The 18,755-nt window shown below is 52.6% G+C and overlaps 3 protein-coding genes across 4 annotated transcripts; all 3 read left to right on the forward strand.

Moving 5' to 3' along the window:
• The first annotated feature begins 3,226 nt into the window (after positions 1 to 3,226).
• SPATA24 (spermatogenesis associated 24) lies at positions 3,227 to 8,967 on the forward strand. 2 transcript variants are annotated; one of them, XM_036224841.1, is made up of 6 exons: positions 3,227 to 3,488; positions 4,666 to 4,731; positions 4,962 to 5,092; positions 5,178 to 5,248; positions 8,086 to 8,188; positions 8,281 to 8,967. In XM_036224841.1, the coding sequence occupies exons 1-6, from the start codon at positions 3,360 to 3,362 to the stop codon at positions 8,423 to 8,425; spliced, it is 645 nt and encodes a 214-aa protein (XP_036080734.1). In that variant the 5' UTR covers positions 3,227 to 3,359; the 3' UTR covers positions 8,426 to 8,967. The 2 variants fall into 2 exon arrangements, with proteins under 2 accessions (XP_036080734.1, XP_015992372.1); XM_016136886.2 differs by having other exon boundaries at positions 3,232 to 3,488; positions 8,296 to 8,967.
• Positions 8,968 to 9,979: 1,012 nt separating this feature from the next.
• PROB1 (proline rich basic protein 1) lies at positions 9,980 to 15,380 on the forward strand. The gene has a single exon (XM_016136871.2). The coding sequence runs from the start codon at positions 10,278 to 10,280 to the stop codon at positions 13,344 to 13,346; it is 3,069 nt and encodes a 1,022-aa protein (XP_015992357.2). The 5' UTR covers positions 9,980 to 10,277; the 3' UTR covers positions 13,347 to 15,380.
• Positions 15,381 to 15,484: 104 nt separating this feature from the next.
• Positions 15,485 to 18,646, forward strand: MZB1 (marginal zone B and B1 cell specific protein). The gene is made up of 4 exons (XM_016136887.2): positions 15,485 to 15,708; positions 16,516 to 16,640; positions 17,007 to 17,117; positions 17,205 to 18,646. The coding sequence occupies exons 1-4, from the start codon at positions 15,508 to 15,510 to the stop codon at positions 17,359 to 17,361; spliced, it is 594 nt and encodes a 197-aa protein (XP_015992373.2). The 5' UTR covers positions 15,485 to 15,507; the 3' UTR covers positions 17,362 to 18,646.
• The last annotated feature ends 109 nt before the right edge of the window (positions 18,647 to 18,755 follow it).

Here is an 18,755-nt window from a genome sequence, read left to right on the forward strand (position 1 = left end):
AATTTTATTTTGTGGCAGTTTGCAGCAGTAGACAACCAAAACACCTTGGGTCCCTTTTTCCCATATCCCCCCCATCATTGTTAAATCCTGTCAGTTTTACCTCCAGAACATCCTAAATCTATCTACTCTCTTCATCTCCTCTGGCACCATCTGATTTCCAAACGACCGACCACTTCCTCTGATAAAAACTAGTGCAATAGCCTTACAAATATAAGTAGTCTCTGTGCATCGACTCAGGGCCCTTCCAATTGTACACCTTGCTGCAACCAGAGAGATCTTTTCAAAGCATAAATTATATCATGCCACCCTCTTGTTAAAAATATTTCAGTAGCTTTCTTTTGCCCCCAGAATAAAAATTGTCAAAGTTATTAGCATAGCCCAGTACTTAACAAGGCTTTACCAAATTTCTGGCCTCTACCCTTGCTTGCCCTGTACCTCTTTTTCTTTTCTGCCATACTAGCCTTTTAATTACTATACTCTACCAACCCCTTTTGCCCCAGGAACTTTGTTTACTGTCCCCTCTTTCTGGAAACCTTTCCCACACACCTGGCCCTCACCCCTTTGCTAAGTGCTCTCTGGTTATCTTACTAGGTATCAACTCAAATATCACTTGGTCATGGAAGCCCTCCCTGACATCCCAGACTAAGCTAATAAATCTCCCTTTAAAATACTCTTTCTTTTTTTTTCTTAGCAGTTGTCATAGCTATAATACTATTTATCTGAACAATGACTTAATTTGAGATTTGAGTATTTGTGTGATTATTGTCTGTCTCTCCACTAAACTAAGTTCCAGTCTGGTTTAATTTGAGCTGAACCTTGAAGGGAATGACATGCCATCTGTCAGGACTTCTTCTGGAAGTGCAGCCCAAAAAGTGAGATGTGCCCCCTCTCCTTGAAGCTGGACCCTGACTCCTTGACCAATAGAATACAGCAGAAATGACATTATGCTATTTTTTAGGCTCAGGACTTAAGTAACTGGCATCTTCCATTTCCTGATACTTTGGATACTTTCTCTTGAACCTAGTCACATGCTATGAGAAAGCCTAAGCAGCCCACAGAGAGGAACAAGACCCTTGTTCCTCAGCCTCGAATAAGGTCCTACCTAGTTGACAGCACCAACTTGCCAGTTATGTGAGTGAGCCATCTTGGCAGTGAAATATCCAGCCTCCCCGCTCCCACATCGACCATCCCAGCTGATACTGCATGGAGCTTTTACTATTGAACCCTGCCCAAACTGAAGGTTCCTGAACAAAATGGCTTTTTTTTAAGCTGTAAATTTTGGATAGTGTGTTGTACAGCAAGAGATAACCAGAACATCAACCAGGATGATAACCCTATGCAAAAAGATAGCCCTTTCTGGGGTAGGATCACAGAGCTTTTTGTGATGTCAGATTATCCTAAGCCCGCTGAGCTTTGGTTGGCCAGAAGCCCATAGTGTTTGCTGATATAGAGAGTGGGAATCAGTGGCAGTCCCCAACCTGGGTCCAGGCTGGTATGCAGGGTGAGGACCTGGATCCAAGATTCTCCCTTGCTCATAACCTCTCATCCCCAGGGAACTGGCTGCTGGAGCTTACTGTGCTCCAGAGTTTTGCTCTAAATAAACAAGGCAGCCTGATCCAGCTAGTGGGAAGAGTGGGAAGAGATATCAAGCAGCACCTCATGAAAAAACCCTAGAGAAGGGACATAGTTTAAGGAAAGATTCAGGGATCGATGCCCCAAAGGGATGTGCAGCTTTATTCAGGATAATTCAGGTGAATGTTCACATGATAGACAACGTTCCAGGAAGGCTCTGTGTTGAGGTACAACATCTATATACTCAGCATCCTCCACGTCTACACTGTCCAACGCAGTAGCCACTAGCCACATAAGGCTATTTAAATGTAAATTTTGATTAAAATTTTTTAAAATTTGAAAAGCATTCTTCAGTCACGTGAGCCACATTTCAAGTGCTGAGTAGCCCACATGTGGCTAGTGGCTGCAGTACTGGACCATGCAGATACAGAGCATTTCCAGGGCAGGAGTCCTGTTGAACTGTACTGTTCTGGGCCCTTTAAGATTAGCCAAAAGAAATGGTCTTGCCCTCAAGGACATGATAACAGACACTAAAAACAAGGGCTTTTACTGGGAGACCCACAGGAATGGCTACAATTTGCCAGGCCACAAAATCCAGCTAAAAAAAGAGGCCCCCTAGGGAGCTTTGGGAAGCAGCCTTGAATGACTTACTTAAACTTTCAGCTTTCCTCTCTGGTCACTGATAACATTTTTTTGCGAACTTCTTAATATAGTCATTTCCTGCTTGGAGGTATCAAATTCCGTAACTTTAGTATCCATTATGGTCAACAAAAATGCAGCACAGCTTCATGGTTAAGTACAGGGACTATGCAATCAAACTGCCTATGTCAAACTGTTCTGTGGCTTTGCTTAGTAACTTAATACCTTGGGCAAGTTATTCACTCTCATAGAACCTGCATTTTCTCATCTGTAAAATAGGGACATTAGAACCTACTTCCCAAGGTTATTATGAGGATCACATAAAATAATATTAATGTGGCATAACAGTGCCATGAAATAATGAATACCTGATAGTTATTAACTCTGATATTCCTCAAGCTTAATCTTATTTGGGTTTCAAAAAAAAGCTCTCAATGGGGATTCGGTGAAGGTATATAATCACCTTATCTCTTCCTACCTCCATTTTGGAAGTCTCCTTCATATCCCACTTTACTTCTACTAATCTCTAAAGGCTATTTAGGGGCCTCCCCAGCACCTTGTATTTGGCTCTAGTGTGGCTTCCCAGAACTTAGTTCCAGCGTGTGACAACCCTTATCTTGAGATCACTCTCCTTTTCTATCCTTGAGCTGCCTTTCATTGCTTAGGCTTAGGTCTCCTAAGTACTGAGTATGCTCTAGGAGGAAGAGAGGTCACAGGAAGCCGGGAGAAATTTAGATATTAGGGTGGGAGAAAGAGGTGTGTGACGCTAAAAAAGCAGGCGTTGCCTTAGACGGCTCTTGCTTCAGGGTCTTGCAGGCCCTGGGAGAAGGCTGGGGGCTGGGGGACAGTGTCTGAGTGTTGCCTGTTCTCTGGCCCGTAAAGGAAGTAAAGCAGAGCCCTGCCTGCTCCTCAGGACTGCGTGAGAACTACCAGATAAAATAGATGTGGAACTTCTCTATAAACTTAAATTCCTAAGGATTGTTAAATTACCCCGACGGCTCCTTTAAGAGGCAGACCCCATCCCTGCTAACAAAGCAAGTCCCCGCCTCCGGTTGCCAGGGTACTCTGTGGCGTCGCATTCCCATTGGTGGGCGACGTGGTGAGCTATCCAGCGGCAGCCATTTCCAACGAGCTGGCGGGGGCAAAAGATGGCGACGCCCGTTGGGTGGTCGCAGGGGGGGTCGGGGTCGGGGTCGGGGTCGGTGTGTCTCGCCTTCGATCAACTGCGGGACGTGATCGAGTCTCAGGAGGAACTGATCCACCAGCTGAGGAACGTGGTACGCAGCCAGAAGAGCTGGGGGAGAGGTTGGACTGGACGCCTAAATGGTGGAGTTGGGCCAGCTCCTGTTCCGATGCCGGGGGGCATACGGAGAGCACATTGCCAGTGACGTCGTCAGAAAGGAGGGCCCAAATGTGTTATGGCTGGTGGGAATGGAGCCAAAAAGGGCCGACGGTCTCATGAATATTTACCGGGGAATTTTAATCAAAATCAAGTTGTTCTCTACTCTCTTTGCCTTGTGCAAAGCCTGGTAGATATATCCCCATTTATTCACTGAGCCTCAAGTTTCCCCATTTGTAATTGGAGATGATTTCACTGCCCAAAGCCCTTGAGTACTGGCAAAGAAACTGTAACATCCTTTCTATTACATACATCCCCTCTTCAATGCCTAATGCAGTGCCATACTGAGTGCAGTAAGCACAGATTTGGCCCTTGTGCATATTAACGGCTTCTGACCCCCTTATGTCCCTTTTTTATTGCTTTCTCAATCAAACCCCAGTTAATGGATGCAAAGCATTGGAGCCACAGGTTATGTGGACAGGCATAGTACAAACCCTAGCCAGGTGGAGTTCACAGTTTTTCAGTTTTTGTTTTCTATCTAGGAAGACCTGGACATACCTTCATCTCAGAAATAAGATGACTTCACATCTCCTTCTCCCTCTAATGGCTTTATGCAACTCTAGGCATTGAATTACCTTCAATTTCCCGAAAGTACCCAGTTCTTCCTCCTGGCTACTTTAAAAGGTGGACTCCACCCCTGGACTTTTTCTCACAGTCTGGAACTTTTCCACCCTTCTTTTTCTTCTGGCCTAGTCCTAGACAGCAGTCAGATCTCAGGTGTGATCTGATGTCTCATTCTCCAGAAGCAGTTCTGACTCTTCCCAAGGCCAAGTCAGGGGCCTCTTCTGGACACCTCTTTGTTCTTTGCCATCATAACACACACTGTGTTAGAAGTGCTGACCATGGACTGTCTTATCCATGAGACTGGTTGCTCCTTGAGGACAGGACTTAAGAGTTGAGCCTCAGTGAATCATGTGGGACAATTCTCCCTTCCCAGGGCCCTGTCTCATCCTAGGTGCCCTGGACATCATCCCATTATCTATCCTTGCTCCTGGTCCCTAGTGGACACCTCTCCCCCCAGCCCCAGGCCCTCCCTGACCCAGGCTCTGTTGCAGATGGTTCTCCAGGACGAAAATTTTGTCAGTAAAGAAGAGTTCCAGGCAGTGGAGAAGAAGCTGGTGGTAAGTAATACCCTATCCAGGCTCCTGATTTTTCCCAATTTCCCAGGACCCCTGTTGTTGAGCAGAATCATTGAGTATTGGCCTCTGAGAGCCTCCAGTCCCAGTGGTGAGGACAGAATCTTCTTGTTCTCTGGCTTCTGTGTGCCCCTGTGAGAAAGGGAGCTGGTTAAGGGAGACCGGGAGACCCAAGGTGGCTTGGGGTAATCAGGTCACTGCTACTGCTCCTGCAGGAAGAGAAAGCTGCTCATGCCAAGACGAAGGTCCTCCTGGCCAAGGAAGAGGAAAAGTTGCAATTTGCCCTTGGAGAGGTAGAGGTGCTGTCTAAACAGCTGGAGAAAGAGAAGCTGGCCTTCGAAAAGGCGTGAGTGAGCCTTGGTTAGGGGGGATGGGTTGGAAGTCCTGTCTACCTGTCAGCCTTTCCACTCTTTCATTTGTTCTCCACCCAGGCTCTCCACTGTCAAGAGCAGAGCCCTGCAAGAGTCCAGCAAAAAGGACCAGCTCATCACCAAGTGCAATGGTAGGCGTGAGGCCCGTGCTTCTTCCCACGCTTACATACATGGGCTCTTCCCCAACAGCCCAGTGCCCGTGTCCAGGGCAGGGTTTCACCCCAACTTCTGCCCCCGGCTGAGGATACAGGCAGGCCCAGGCGGGCCACACCTTCGCAAAGGCCTTCAGGGACCAGGCAGGCCACGGAAATGAGGGAAACAGTTGGTGTACGATATTCTTCATGGCCATAAAGGAACGGGCTCGCTCCCATTTTTCTTGAAACATACGACGACCTTAGTCCACCTTTTATTTTCCCACTTTTGATGTATATTAGGAATAGTTTGCTTTACTCATAACTCTGTTATAAGAGGAAAAACAAGGCAAGCACAAACCCTGTTACAGAGCTGACCATTAGTCTCGAGGTGTGGGATCCCATAGGGAGAAATGGGGCCTGTGGTGATGTGGAGAGCCTTGACCCATCTCAAAGGCTAGTGTCTCTGCTGTGGGAATGGGAGTCCAGTACTGTTAGATCTTTAAAGAAGAAATTGGAGCCCAGGTTTTAATGGAAGCTTTTATGACTTTAGTGTTAGCAACTGATTTAGAAATTTTAAAAGTATTGTATGGGCCAAGTAAAACGTCTGTGGGCCATTAGTTTTCAACTGTGCTCCATGTCGATGCCTGTAGCCACTTGTGCTATGAGTTTGCGAGGCACTTTCAGTCAGCTACCCAGGGTCCCTAGACCTCAGGAATCCCTTTTATTTTCCAAGAATGCTAAACTTCTCATACATAGTTTAAGGAGTAGCTATGAATTCCATATGCAACATCTACTTCATTCACCGAAGCAGATTTTGAGTAGGCTAGAGCCCAGAGCTCAAGCCCAAAAGAGATGCAGTGTCTCTCCCGATGGGCCCCCACCTGAGGCCTTGGGCATCCTTTACTCTCCAGTCCAACTTTCTCTCTCTCCTGTTAAGTTATCTCACTGGTAAGCTGCCAGCAGGCTGCCATCTTGATCTGCCCAGGTGGGCTGACAGGCCTCATGGTTGTTTGAGAGCCCCCATTAGGCCCTCTTGGGGCCCAATAGGCAGTCAGTGCCTCCATACCAAGGGATGCTGGCCCATAGTCCTTCCCCTCTCTATGAATATTCCCCCCGCCACCCCAGCCCACTTCCCTAAAAGGAACCTAGGGTTCTTTCCTGGTGGTGCTAGGTAAAGATATCCTTCCTTTAGGGCATTTCCTAGAGATCAGCTAAGGCCACAAGGCTCTGTGTCTGCTTGTGGAAACTGTGTGAGTCATGGGGACAGAGCCTGGCTGCTTCTCCCGAGATTGTCCTAAATCCCTTCAGGAGGGCATAGCCCTCACCTGAGCAAATCCAATATCCTGAACCTTCCCCTGCCCTCCCCTGGCCTGTGCCTCCCCACTGCCACTTTCTCTTATATGGTTTCAGTTTGGTTTTACATACATAGTTACTTAATTTTTTCAAAAGGCTTTTCTAACTATACTCACATTGGGTGCCATTTATTTTAAATTGATCTCTCATTTATTTTAAAAGATTCCCACAAATTTCTGATGCTTTTTCCCAAAAGAACTTCACAAGCAGTCAGTCCAGATTAGTGGATGACCTGGGGAAGGAGTTTTGATAGTCCTGGTGACCCTGTAAGCTCATGTGTTCCTTCTCTTCCTTCACCTGTGTCTCCTCTTTTCCATGCTGTGCCTTAATTTTTTACATTGTCTCTTCTGAAACTTTGAATGCTCCCGTGCTTTTGCAATTTCAAAGTTGATGTTCTAGTTCATCTTTGTCCATCCTTTAAAGGCAGTGGGATTTTCTTCCTATGAGGATCAGAATTTTCCATGGCTCCTTGAGGGCCAGTTATATAAATGAAGCACCCTCAGATCTCTACAGCCTCATTACATTCTAACACAAATCACAAAAATTATCCTGGCATCTAATAAGCACTTAATTAGGGGATAAGCTTTGCCACCACTAATCTCCATGGGTCCTCCCGACCCTCCTGTGGAATAGGGTCTATCCCTGTTCCCGTCTTACGGATGAGGAAGTGGGTCTGAAAAAAGAGGCAACTTGCCTAAAGTGGTAATACTGTCTCACCAATATTAACATCATTTAAATATCACCCTGCTCTGTTCTCTCATCAGTTCCTGAATGTTAGCTCTCCTTTCAGGAGCTACCTCCTTGAGGGCAGACCCTACACAGGGCTGGGCATCCAGCTGGCCCTCAGAAGGCCTGGTTGGATTGAGATGACTGATTTGGTGATGTTTCTAAGTCCTAAACCCCCAGGGGCATCCCGTTTACTCATGTCACAAATAAATTTATTGTGTACCTTCTATGTGCCAGGTACTGTTTTGGGCATTAGGGTTAAAACAATGAATAAAACAAAATTTCTTGTTCTTACATCCTAGTAGGGGAGAAGACAAATGAGTAAAATATATGGTATATTAGGTATAAGTGCTAAGAAGAAAAATAAAGCAGAAAATAAAGATAGGAAATATTGGGAAGGGGTATAATTTTCAGTTAGGAGGGTCTCACCCAAGAGGTGATGTCTGTGAGGATCTGCAGGAGTTGAGGCCCGGAGCTGTTCGTCCTCCTGCCTTTGGATGGGGCTGCCCACCTCTCTCCAAGGGCTTTTGCCTGCCCTCATGTGAGTCACTTAGTCCAGAATAGAGTTGTGAAGTCACTGACACATTCATCAGACATTGTGGCCTCTCATCCCCCCATCAAGACTCCATAATAAACTCATGGAGAACCCCTGGGTGGGGGGAGCCAGGTTCTGAAAAGACCCACAAGGGAATGCCTTAACTCAGGAAGGAGCCCGTGGGATGGAACCACCTCCTCCCTGCCTCTCTCCCCCACAGAAATTGAGTCTCACATTATAAAGCAAGAAGATATACTTAATGGCAAAGAGAATGAGATTAAGGAGTTGCAGCAAGTTATCAGCCAGCAGAAACAGATCTTCAGGTGAGGGGTCTGGGCCAGGCTGGGGGTTGTTGATGGAAGTGGGGAGCCAGACCTCTGGCCCCTACCTTAGACTGTCCCCAGCCCATGCCCAGCCGGCTCCATTGCAGGAATCACATGTCCGACTTCCGGATCCAGAAGCAGCAGGAGAACTACATGGCTCAGGTGCTGGACAGAAAGCATAAGAAAGCCTCGGGGACGCATCAGGCCCGGAGCCACCAGCGTCCCAGGGAAAAATAAAATGGTCTTCGCCTTTCTATTCTCTGGCTGTATCACCTGACCTCTACCTCTCTGCTATGGGAGTCCCCATTCCAAACCTATCTCTATGGGTACCCCCCTCAGGCCTCACTAGTGGCCTGACCTCCAAGGAAAGGACAGAGTAAGAGATAGAAGGCACACTCCTTCCTTCCTGCCTGCCTACCTCCTGGGCCTTGGTGACCTAATTGAGAATAACTTAGGTTACCAGAAAAGCCTGGGACCACCACCTGCGAGGCCACTTCTGAGTTCAGAAGAGGATGCTGCTGAAGTCTCCAATCCCTGCTGCTTCTGTCTCTCCCTTGGGTGGTAGTGGGGGGTTAATGAGGGTATAGAGTTATAGCCTAAGGAAGGACTGCTTTGTTGTCTAATAGGCACTGTCACTTATTACTCAGTATTTAATCTTTGCCTATGTAAAGGCATAAAGGCAAGCTGTGTGTGTGTGTGTAGAGAGACCTACACCAAAACTTCAAAGTAGGTTCCAGAACCACAATAAATATGGGAAATCAACGTCCATCATAAAGCAAGAGTGTTATACCTGCGAATTACACATGCGCCTTCTTAACACTTCCCTTCAACAGAACAAGCTCATCAGTCTTCACAAATGGGAAGAAGAGAATGGGAGAATGCTGTCTCTATTTTTAGGGAGGGGAAACTGAAGGGGTTATGACTTGCTGAAGTTGCACATTAAAGCTGGATGTGATGGACAGCCTTCATCCTCTCAGAAGCCATCACTGATGGCTAGGTAATCATGGAGACATACCCAGGCAGGAGACCCACTCAAGATGAATCAGATGTGTCAGAGCTAGCCTTTCCTGGGTCAGTGTGAGGATGAGTGCACAGGAGGGGCCGGTGCTCTTGCTCCAAGGCCAACTGGGGCCTGAGTCATGGCAGGACCTTGAAGTCAAGGGCAAATGGAGCCCATTGTCATTGTCCCAGGACAATGACAGGTGGCAGCTGCTTCCCCACCAGAGCCTGTTCCTCAGGGCTAGTATGAGGTGATGGCTGGAATGAGGGCCATGAATGCCTGAGGGAGCAAAGGGCTAATCTTGCCTCAGAGGGGCTTCAGAGAGGGGACCACAGCTACTCCAAAGGTTCCTAAGAATCCCCACATCAGCATCCAGAGCTTGTTCTGGTTGCCAAAGCAGCCTATAAAAACTGTCCATTCCAGCCCCTTCCAATAGATTCCCACTAAAGGCTAATGGGTCCAGCCAGGGACAGCACCTTCCTGAGGCTCCGGCATTTGGGGGGCAAGGGGGCAGGGGGGCAACCTTCCAAGCAATGCTCTTTTATCACAGATTGTGGAGTGATGGGTCAAGGTAAATGGGTGCACTCTCGATGTCAAGCTGGGATCAGGTTACAGGGCCAAGGAGGTGGGGTGCCATGTGGTAATGGGAAGGTGCTGACGGCTTAGGGAAAGATGAAATTGCTAGCAAGACCTAGCCTGAAGATCTGGCCCTCCAGCTCACATTCTGGTCCACACTCCATAGTGTTTGACTTCAGGCAGGTCCCCATTCAGCCTTAGTTTCCTCACATGTGATGAGAGGAGTTGGGTGGGCCTAGGTCCTGGCTCCAAGTTGGACACCTGCCTTCCTTCCCCTCACCTTCTTGTCAGCCAAAGTCTCGCTCCAGCCCAAGCCAGAGAAGGGGCTTAGGAGGGTACGGGCTAAGGACCCACATCTCTCTTGCTGGCGACACCACTGGCTTGGAGCAGACGCGGCCGCTTTAAGGCGCGGTGACCCCATGGCATCCTCGGGCGGGGCGGGGACAGTACGGGCGCCTGCTGCACCAGCGGAGGCGAATGAGAGGGAGATAGTGCGCAGCGTCCGGCCCCACCATGCTGACCGCGCTCGCCCCGCCAGCCCTGTCCCGGCTCCCGGGTCAGCTGCCCGCTGCCCCCGCGCAGCGCCAGGACTCCTCCGGTTCGTCAGGCTCCTACCACACAGCTCCGGGTTCTCCAGAGCCCCCGGACGTTAGGCCGGACGAGAGCTGGGCGAATTGGCCCCGGGTGGCCCCTGTGCTGGGGGCGGGCGCGCAGCCTCGCCTGTCCGTCAGAGCCCAGAATAGCCGCCAGCAGCTCGGTCCCGGCTCGGGTTTCCCGCGAGGCCCGGGCTCCGGCCCACCGCCACCCCAGCCCCAGCTGCGCATACTGCCGTCGGGGGAGATGGAAGTCATCTTCGGCGCCGGGCCCCTGTTCAGCCCCTCCGACTCGGCGGATAGCAAGGTGCAACAGCTTACCGCCCGGGCTTTCCGCAGCCTCTCGCCGCCCCGGCCCGCGTCTCCCGCCCCTGCCCCACCGCAGCCCCAGGCCACCGATGGTGGCTCCCGCTGGGCCACCTACCTGGAGCTGCGGCCTCGTGGTCCGAGTCCTGCCACCCCAGCGCAGTTCGAGTGTGTGGAGGTGGCACTGGAGGAGCGTGCTGCACCCACCAGGCCCCGGACTGTGCCCAAGCGTCAGATTCAGCTGCGCCCCCGACACCAGAGTCCACCGCGGGAGGCCAGCGCGCCGCGCCCCCCACTGCTCCTGAGGACCGGCTCCCTAGACGAGTCTCTGGGCCGCCTGCAGGCTGCTGCTGGTCTCGTGCAGACAGCGCTGGCCAGAAAACTGAGCCCTGCAGTCCCTACCCCAAGCAGCGCCCCCTTCGGGCCCACCGAGCGGCCAGAGTCTGAGACTCGGAAAACAGCCCGCAGTACCCGAACGGTCCAGGAAAATGCCAGGTCTCGGCCACCCCGCATGCACTATAATTCAGCCCCCGCCCGGGCCCCACGACCGTGGCCCAGCCTCCGCGAACGCGCGATTCGGCGCGACAAACCCGCGCCTGGAACTGAGCCGCTGGGTCCAGTTAGTTCCAGCATCTTCCTGCAGTCACGGGAGAAGACGCACAACCAGGAGACGCACAACCAGGAACTCAAAACTAGGTTCCCGGGAGAGACTCCGGATCAAACCATCCTGAGACCACAGAGTCCGCCTTTCGAGTCCAGGGACCCCTGGGAAGTTCTGAGTAAGGCAGAAAGGCCAAGGTCACCGTCCCCGCTGTGGCAGGCTCCAAATGGGCCGGTGCAGGGTTTTCACTGCCCGTTCCCCCAGAACTTGTCCCCGTGGAATCGGGATATTCGGAGGGTGAGTAGTCCGTTGTCCCCCGAGGTATCCCCCTCATGGGAAAATCAGGAGTCCACCGTCGAGGAAACTGTCAGCAGAAGAAGCCCTTCCCCTCCGACACTTTCCCAGTGGAACCCGGGTGTTGCCAGGACAAGAAGCCCATCCCCTGAAGCTTCTTCCCCGTGGGAGGTTCCGCATCCGGCAGTCGGGGATAAAGCACAGGGGAGTAGGAGCTCGTCCCCGCTGGCACTGGCTTCATGGGAGGCTCGAAACCGTCCTGTTGGGACGTGGAGCCCATCGCCCCAAGAGACATGGGATCCCACAGTGCCGGGCTCATCGATAACCTCTACGCGGGAAGGTCTGAATGGCGTACTCCAGGAGAAGCGGGGGCTGCCTACGCCATCCGCACTTGGCAATCCAGAGCTAACAGAGGTGCAGAGTTCGTCCACGCGCGAGATGCCAGATCTTATGTTCCGAAGCAGTCAGCCGTCTCCAGAGGTGGTTGCACCGGAGCTGCCCCTCAGTCGCCTCGCGGGCACAGTGGATGTCGATGAGCTCCCAGAAGCCTTGGGCCCTGGAGGTATGACTTCGGGACACCTGCGCGTGGCTATTCCGCGCCCCCGCGACGTACGCAAGATCGTAAAGACCACATACGCGCCAAGCTTCCCCGCGGCAACGCCAGGCTCGGGACTGCCTGCGCCTCCGGCAAACCCCCGCCAGGAGGAGGGTGGCGCATTGGAAACGCAAGATCTCCAGGCCCTGGGGACCCCAGCCCCGGCTCACTACACTTCTGTTTATCTCAAGGACTTTCTACCGGTCGTGTCGCACCCCTACGAGCCCCCAGAGCTGTCCCCCAACACAGTCTCCCGGGACGTTTCACAGCCCAACGGGGTCATGCGGCGGAGGGCCGAAAACAGCACAGCGAAACCCTTTGCACGCACTGAGATCCGCTTGCCTGGTGCCCTGGCCTTGGGCCGCCAGCCAGAGGGAACCCGGGGAGTCCTGGTGCGTGGTCCTGGAGGAGAGAATCGGGTTGCGGAGGCCCCGCGTCTAGTCCCCGACGGCGATGGTCAGATTAGCTCTCTAGGTGGCGCTCGCATCTTACCCCAGCCGACGCCCATAGAGGCAACAGGAGCTCAACCATCCCAACCACTCCGCCCTAGTTCCCCTCAGGAGCACCCTAGCTCGAGCCCTGGGATAGCACCCAAATTGGAGACACCTCCTTTGGTCCCTGGGCCTGCGACTGCAGTCCAGTCGTCTCCCCTGCGAGAGCCCCAGGCGTTGGAGAACAGAACAGCTCCGCCCCAGCCCCGCGCTGCCTCCGCGCCTCCGATGGACCGGTCCCCGGAAGGCCCCTCCCAGGGGTCACGCAAGCCGCCCGGGGCCGCGCATGCGGGGAAGGTCCTGGTGGACCCTGAGAGCGGCCGCTACTACTTTGTGGAGGCGCCGCGGCAGCCTCAACTACGGCTGCTCTTCGACCCCGAGAGTGGACAATACGTGGAGGTGCTGCTCCCGCCCTCGCCCCCGGGGCCACTCCGACGCTTATACACCCCGCTGGCCCTGAGCCCCGGCCTCTACTCACCCGCCTATGGGCCTATCTCTGGCCTCTCACTGCCTCCATCCCCGGGCCCACCGGCCTTAAGTGGCACCCAGCTACCCTGGGCTTCTGAGGCGGGGGCTCTGGATGGGATGTACTACCTGCCTCTGAGTGGGACCCCTAGCGCCGCACCCCCTCTTCTCCTCTGTGTTCCTCCCAGCAACTCGGGTCCCACCCAGGCCAACAAGGGCTCCTTATTTTCCGTGTGAGGGCCTAGGTCCTGATCCCCATGTGGTATTGGGGTTTGTTAATGGCCTTGAAGGTTCTGGCATCCAGTCCCCTGCCCTTCTTCCCTTCTGTCACCTTTTACTTTTACCCATTTTATCCAGTTTTCAGACAGAAACTTACCTTCAGATGCTGTATCAGAGACCCCTGGGCTGATGGAGCTGGAGCACAGGAAGTAGCTGCCTACTTCCTTCCCCAGCAAAAGTATATACCCGTTTCCCAAGCATTCCCAGAGAATGGTGTGTTCGTGTGTGTATGGTGTGTGTAAAAGAGAGATGTCTCAGAGTCTTGTCTCTGGGAGCTCACCTGAGGGAGTGTTGGGGTTCCCTAGGAGCAGCAGGAATTGGGAGCAGCAGGGGACAGAGCTGTCCCCCAGAGGTAATAAGCTGTCCCTCCATGAAGGTGGGCACAGTTGAGGTTGAGCAGGCACCAGCCTTTGGCAAGCAAATCTGTTATTCTTTGAAAAAGGATCTTAACCTTGGCCTTGGTGGCTGTGGTAGAAAGTGGCTAGTGCAACCAGGGCAGGCTGAGTCTGAGAAAACGAGCCATGGGGACAGCAAATGGAGGTGGAATGAAGTAATAACGGAGGGTCAGCCTGGGATTTTGGGGGGTACTGGAGGGGAGGTAGGGAAGTGACTGTAGTCCGCAACTGGGAGCCTCACCCTTCATTCACCCCTCAACCCCAGCCTCTGACTTGGCTTCTCTAAGCCCTCAGAAATGAGCTGGCTCATCTGGGGACCAGGAGTGAGGGCTTTAGCCACTCCCAGGGTAGAGGGCAGATGAAGTGAGTCATCAGGAAGGACATGTGAGCAGAGAGAATCATTTGAGCTGTTGTTCCAGAAGAGTGGCATGACCCCTCTAGGTGGAGTAGAGGGTGGGTTACGGTTAGGATTGGAAGTTGAAGGGATACCCCTGTGTAGAGCAGGTCAGAGAGACTTGAAGCCCTCAGCTGGTTCCACTCTCCCAGCAACAGATGTGGTAACCATGCTCAGAGAGGTGCTGGCTCTGCAGGCTGGTCACAGGATAGGGAGGGACAAGACCCAGAACCTGTGTTCCAGTTGCCCCAAATACCAGGAATCTCTGAGGGCAGAGGGAAATGCATGGGGTGGGAGGTGCTTTGCATATGTGTGGGTTTCTGTGTAGCTCTGAACTTGAAATGGCTGGACAGGTATGTGATATGATGAGTTTGGGAAGAAGAGTGCCCATTGGAAGCAGTGTTAGGGATGGAGATCAATGCCTTCTTTAAATTTGAGATCCCTGGGGGGGCCCAGATTCCTTGGAGTCCCTGCTCCCCTGCCTTGGACTGAAAGTTGACTGAGAGAACTATGACTCAGAAAAACCTGGACATCTTCTCATGGCCAGAGATGCTGGTTCCGATAACATGGTGGGCCCTAGGCCCCTGCTGGGCCCCTTACCTCATCCTGATGCACAATAAATTGCTGACCCAATAAGCCATGATGGCTGAAACAACTGGTGTAAAGTGTCTGATTTCCTGCCATGACCCCTTAACTCCCACTCCCACAATGCCCTTTCATGTCCGGGTACAGCCTGGGTGGAGGGAATCTTAGGGCTCAGAGATGGAGATCATGTGTGTCTTTCATATGCTGTCATCCCTGCCTTAGTGAATTTGCCTCCCAGGGAGAGAGCCCTTGGCCGGAAACGATGCCCATAGCCTCATTCCTACCAGTGGGTGAGTGGCCAATGGGCTTTGGGGTCAATCAAGCTTGAGTTTTAATTTCAGTATGTCCCCTCTAGTTGTGTGGCCTTGAATTTGTCACTTCTCTCTGAACCTTTGTGTCCTCAGGGGTAGAATAAAAATGATAGTAACCAACGACCTCTTCCCCCAAGGTACTCAGCACAGTGCCTGCCACGTGGCCTGATCCCAAGATGTGGGAGGTATCAGCCTCTCTGTGTCCTTGTCCAGGCCCAGCCCCTCTCCTTGTTTCGTTGTTCGCTATCTGTGAAATAGAGCTGAGTTGGCTGAAGCCAGGGTCCCACTAAAGGAGGTGCATACGTGGCATCTCCTGGGGAAAGGGAGAGAATGGGAGGGGTGAAGTGTTGGTTCCCCATTGGTCTGGGCGAGGTGTTCCGGGGCGGCCCCCACTGCACACAGACACATGTACATCTGCATCCCACCCACAGCCCATGCTCACTGAGCTGGCTCCACGAACCATGAGGCTGTCACTGCCACTGCTACTGCTTCTGGGGACCTGGGCTATCCCAGGGGGCCTCGGGGACAGGGCTCAGCTCACAGCCACTGCCCCACAGCTGGATGATGAAGAGAAGTACTCAGCTCACGTGCCTGCTCACCTCCGCTGTGATGCCTGCAGGGCAGTAGCCTACCAGGTAAGTCCCTCCCCCAGCAGTTCCCCTGCCCAGGCCCCTCCTCAAGCCAAACCTCTCCATCTACCTCAGATTCTACCACTAGTCTTTGATCCCCCAACTCCCCACCCCCAGCCATCGAGCTAGATTTAGCCTCCCATGATATTGCCATCTTCACTTCACCTGAACCTCCATGCCTCACTTTACCCATCTGTTTGCCCAACAGAGACCAGACAATCTGGTACACCCCACAGTATCTTGAGAACCTAGGGAGTCACCAGCTTGTTGTCTCAGACCCCTTCCTTTCTATGCTCATTCTCAGATCTGGACTCCTTCCTAAAACATGACTGAGTATGTGTGCCTGTATACTGAGTGCATGAATATATGAGTATATGTGTGTTTGAGTTCACACACAAACCTGTCAAGTGTGCCTGAGTACCTCTGTGGGGGACCGAGGGAGCCTGAGTGTACACGTGTTATTGAAGACTGGGCTGCTAATTTTTTTCTTTCCTTGTTCTCATGGTTTAAAATAGCATGCATTGATGGGCAGGTGTGCCCTGGGGGAGGGGCCCCCATGCCCAGGGCTAACCTTCCCCTTCAGCTTTTCCTACCCACCCTCTCCATCCCAGGAAAGTAGATCCTGCCTTAGCTGGCCCAGTCCCCGCTTTCAGGACCTGGGGGAGGGCAATGAAGCCTGCCTCACATCACAGGTGCTTCCTGCTCAAAAGGCTTTCTTGCCACCTCATTCTCCCCCAGAGCCCCACGCTCCTGTTGTCCCCTCCCCTACACTGAGCAGTCCGGAAACCCTGGCTCACAGCCCCTCTGTTTCAGATGTGGCAACATCTTGCAAAGGCAGAGGCCAAGCTTCACACCCCGGACTCTGGGGATCATCAGGAGCTAAGTGAGTCAGTATACACAGACGTCCTGGACCAGAGCTGCTCCCAGACCTGGCAGGAGTGAGTTGAAAATCTGGTCCCTACCTCCCTCCTTCAAGAGGCAGGGCTGGTGTATGGAGGCCCCCAGTCTCCCACTCGCACCACACGCACCTACACCAGGGCTCTGGTCCCAGGTCAGGGGCTGGCTGGGTCCAAGTCTGAGCTTTGGAGTTGGGAGCAGAAGGGTAGGTGACCGGGGGACAAGGTCATTGTGTGACCATGGGCCAGCAGCTTCCCCTCTGTGGTCCTCAGTTTTCCATTAGGGAGGATCAGAATCTGGGTACTGAACTCAGCAAATGCCAGTGTGGTCAGCTTCATGTGGAGATGGGTGCCCCACTGGCCGGGCTCTCACTAATGCTATGTCCCTCTCCTCCCCACTGCCTCCAGCTATGGAGTCCGAGAAGTGAACCAGGTGAAACGTCTCACAGGCCCAGGACTTAGCAATGGGCCGGAGCCAACCATCAGTGTGATGCTCACAGGGGGCCTCTGGCCCACCAGGTATGACAGGAGGGTGTGGGGCCCCTGGAGACTTAGTTTGCCCCCTATGGGCTGGCTGAATCTGAAGCTCCTGCTGGTCTCCCCTAGGCTCTCCAGGACATGTTTGCACTACTTGGGGGAGTTTGGAGAAGACCAGATCTATGAAGCCCACCAACAAGGCCGAGAAGCTCTGAAGGGATTGCTGTGTGAAGGCCCCCAGGGGGCTTGCTCAGAAGAGGCGCCAGTCACAAGGGCAGAGCTGTAATCCAACTCCTTCTTCCCCTTTGGGTGATCTGCTCCTGAAGAGGGCAGGGGGGGTGGCTCCTTCTGGACCTGCCCCACTTTTTTCTGCAAGCTGCCTGAGGGCAGGGAGGCCTCGCTCTTCTGTACTGTCACTCTCCCTACCTCCTTCAGCTTTAGGGTGGGGGTAGGCAAGGCCTTTCTCTCTGGACTCAAATAAAACCCAGTGACTTCGATTCCTTTTCTCTACAAAATGTGTTTGGGGCAGGCTGGAAGGACAGAAATTTCTGCTGTTGTCACCTCTAAAGAGGTCCAAATACAGTCCCCACAATTTCCCAGAGGTGAATGAGATCTGTCATGGTTGGAAATGTCAGCGAACAGTCAAAGGCATGTGGATCCAGTTATGTGAACAGTGAAACCCCAGATCCTTCACGAGAAAGAAAAACCATGGAAAACTACATAAGCAGGCTACCTCGTGGACACGCCTACCACAACCTCTCTGTGCTATCAGTGCCCCTCCCAGAATTCTGGTTTCACTGGGACTACGCCCAGTGGCTGCTCATCTTCTAGACTGTCCCTGACCCCAGCTGGCATGGTTGAGCCCTAGGTGCAGGCCTGGGACAGGGTGGGGCAGGGCTCCTAGAACAGTATGGATTTAGCATCTTGGCTCTAAGTCCAGCTCTACCCAGAATTCTTCTGTCCTGGGGCTCTTCTCTCAACAACGGGAAAAAAGGACTCCACTTGGGGCCCACCTGGGTCTGGGAACCCTGGGCCAGGCGGTGTTACAACTTGCAGTTTCCTTTGTTGAGTGTCTCTTTGATCCCCAGAAGCACCGGGAGGTGGATAGAACAGACTCTAATCCCCTGATAACAGACACAGAAACCTAGGCTTAGACAACAAGAGGCTCAGGACAAATCCTAGGCTGAACGGTAGTAGGGCTGGGAGGGGATTTGGATTTTGGGGGTGGGGAAAGGTCATTGCTAGAAGAATAGGGGTACCCCAGACATTCCCTGACTACTCCAGCTTCCCTGAGCTGCACTGCAGCCCAGCCCCCTATTTTGCCTGAGGCCCCTCCTCCCTGGCCTTGCACCAGGAGAGAACCCCTAGGCACCAGAAGAAGAGCCAGGGCCAAGGAACCTTTGAGTTGCTGAGCTGTCAGTAGTATCCAGTGTGGAGCTAGGAGCCCTTGACATGACCCTGTATTTATGTAGAATGATTTAGAAAGACTCTCTGCATCTGAATCTGGGTGTCTGTGAGTCCTTTATGTGACCATATCTGAGACCATGTGCAACTTTGCAGCCTCGTCTCTGTGTCTGATGTGTGGTTTGGGTTTAATTGAGTGTCCAGGGGAGTGGAAGGGGTGAGGCTCTGTCCCCACAGCCCCCTGGGGAGTGCTGGGGAGTGCAGGGGAGGAGGGGT

Source organism: Rousettus aegyptiacus, unplaced genomic scaffold (genome assembly GCF_014176215.1).
Source record: "Rousettus aegyptiacus isolate mRouAeg1 unplaced genomic scaffold, mRouAeg1.p scaffold_m13_p_7, whole genome shotgun sequence".
NCBI lineage: Eukaryota > Metazoa > Chordata > Mammalia > Chiroptera > Pteropodidae > Rousettus > Rousettus aegyptiacus.

Excerpts from the sequence above, each read along its gene's own strand:
- SPATA24 (XM_036224841.1), top strand. The coding sequence starts at position 3,360 with ATGGCGACGCCCGTTGGGTGGTCGCAGGGGGGGTCGGGGTCGGGGTCG. Across the intron at positions 5,249-8,085 it reads GCTCATCACCAAGTGCAATG|AAATTGAGTCTCACATTATA; the intron begins GTAGGCGTGAGG and ends TCTCCCCCACAG. Across the intron at positions 8,189-8,280 it reads CAGCAGAAACAGATCTTCAG|CCGGCTCCATTGCAGGAATC; the intron begins GTGAGGGGTCTG and ends GCCCATGCCCAG.
- PROB1 (XM_016136871.2), top strand. The coding sequence starts at position 10,278 with ATGCTGACCGCGCTCGCCCCGCCAGCCCTGTCCCGGCTCCCGGGTCAG.
- MZB1 (XM_016136887.2), top strand. The coding sequence starts at position 15,508 with ATGCTCACTGAGCTGGCTCCACGAACCATGAGGCTGTCACTGCCACTG. Across the intron at positions 15,709-16,515 it reads GCAGGGCAGTAGCCTACCAG|ATGTGGCAACATCTTGCAAA; the intron begins GTAAGTCCCTCC and ends CCTCTGTTTCAG. Across the intron at positions 16,641-17,006 it reads TGCTCCCAGACCTGGCAGGA|CTATGGAGTCCGAGAAGTGA; the intron begins GTGAGTTGAAAA and ends CACTGCCTCCAG.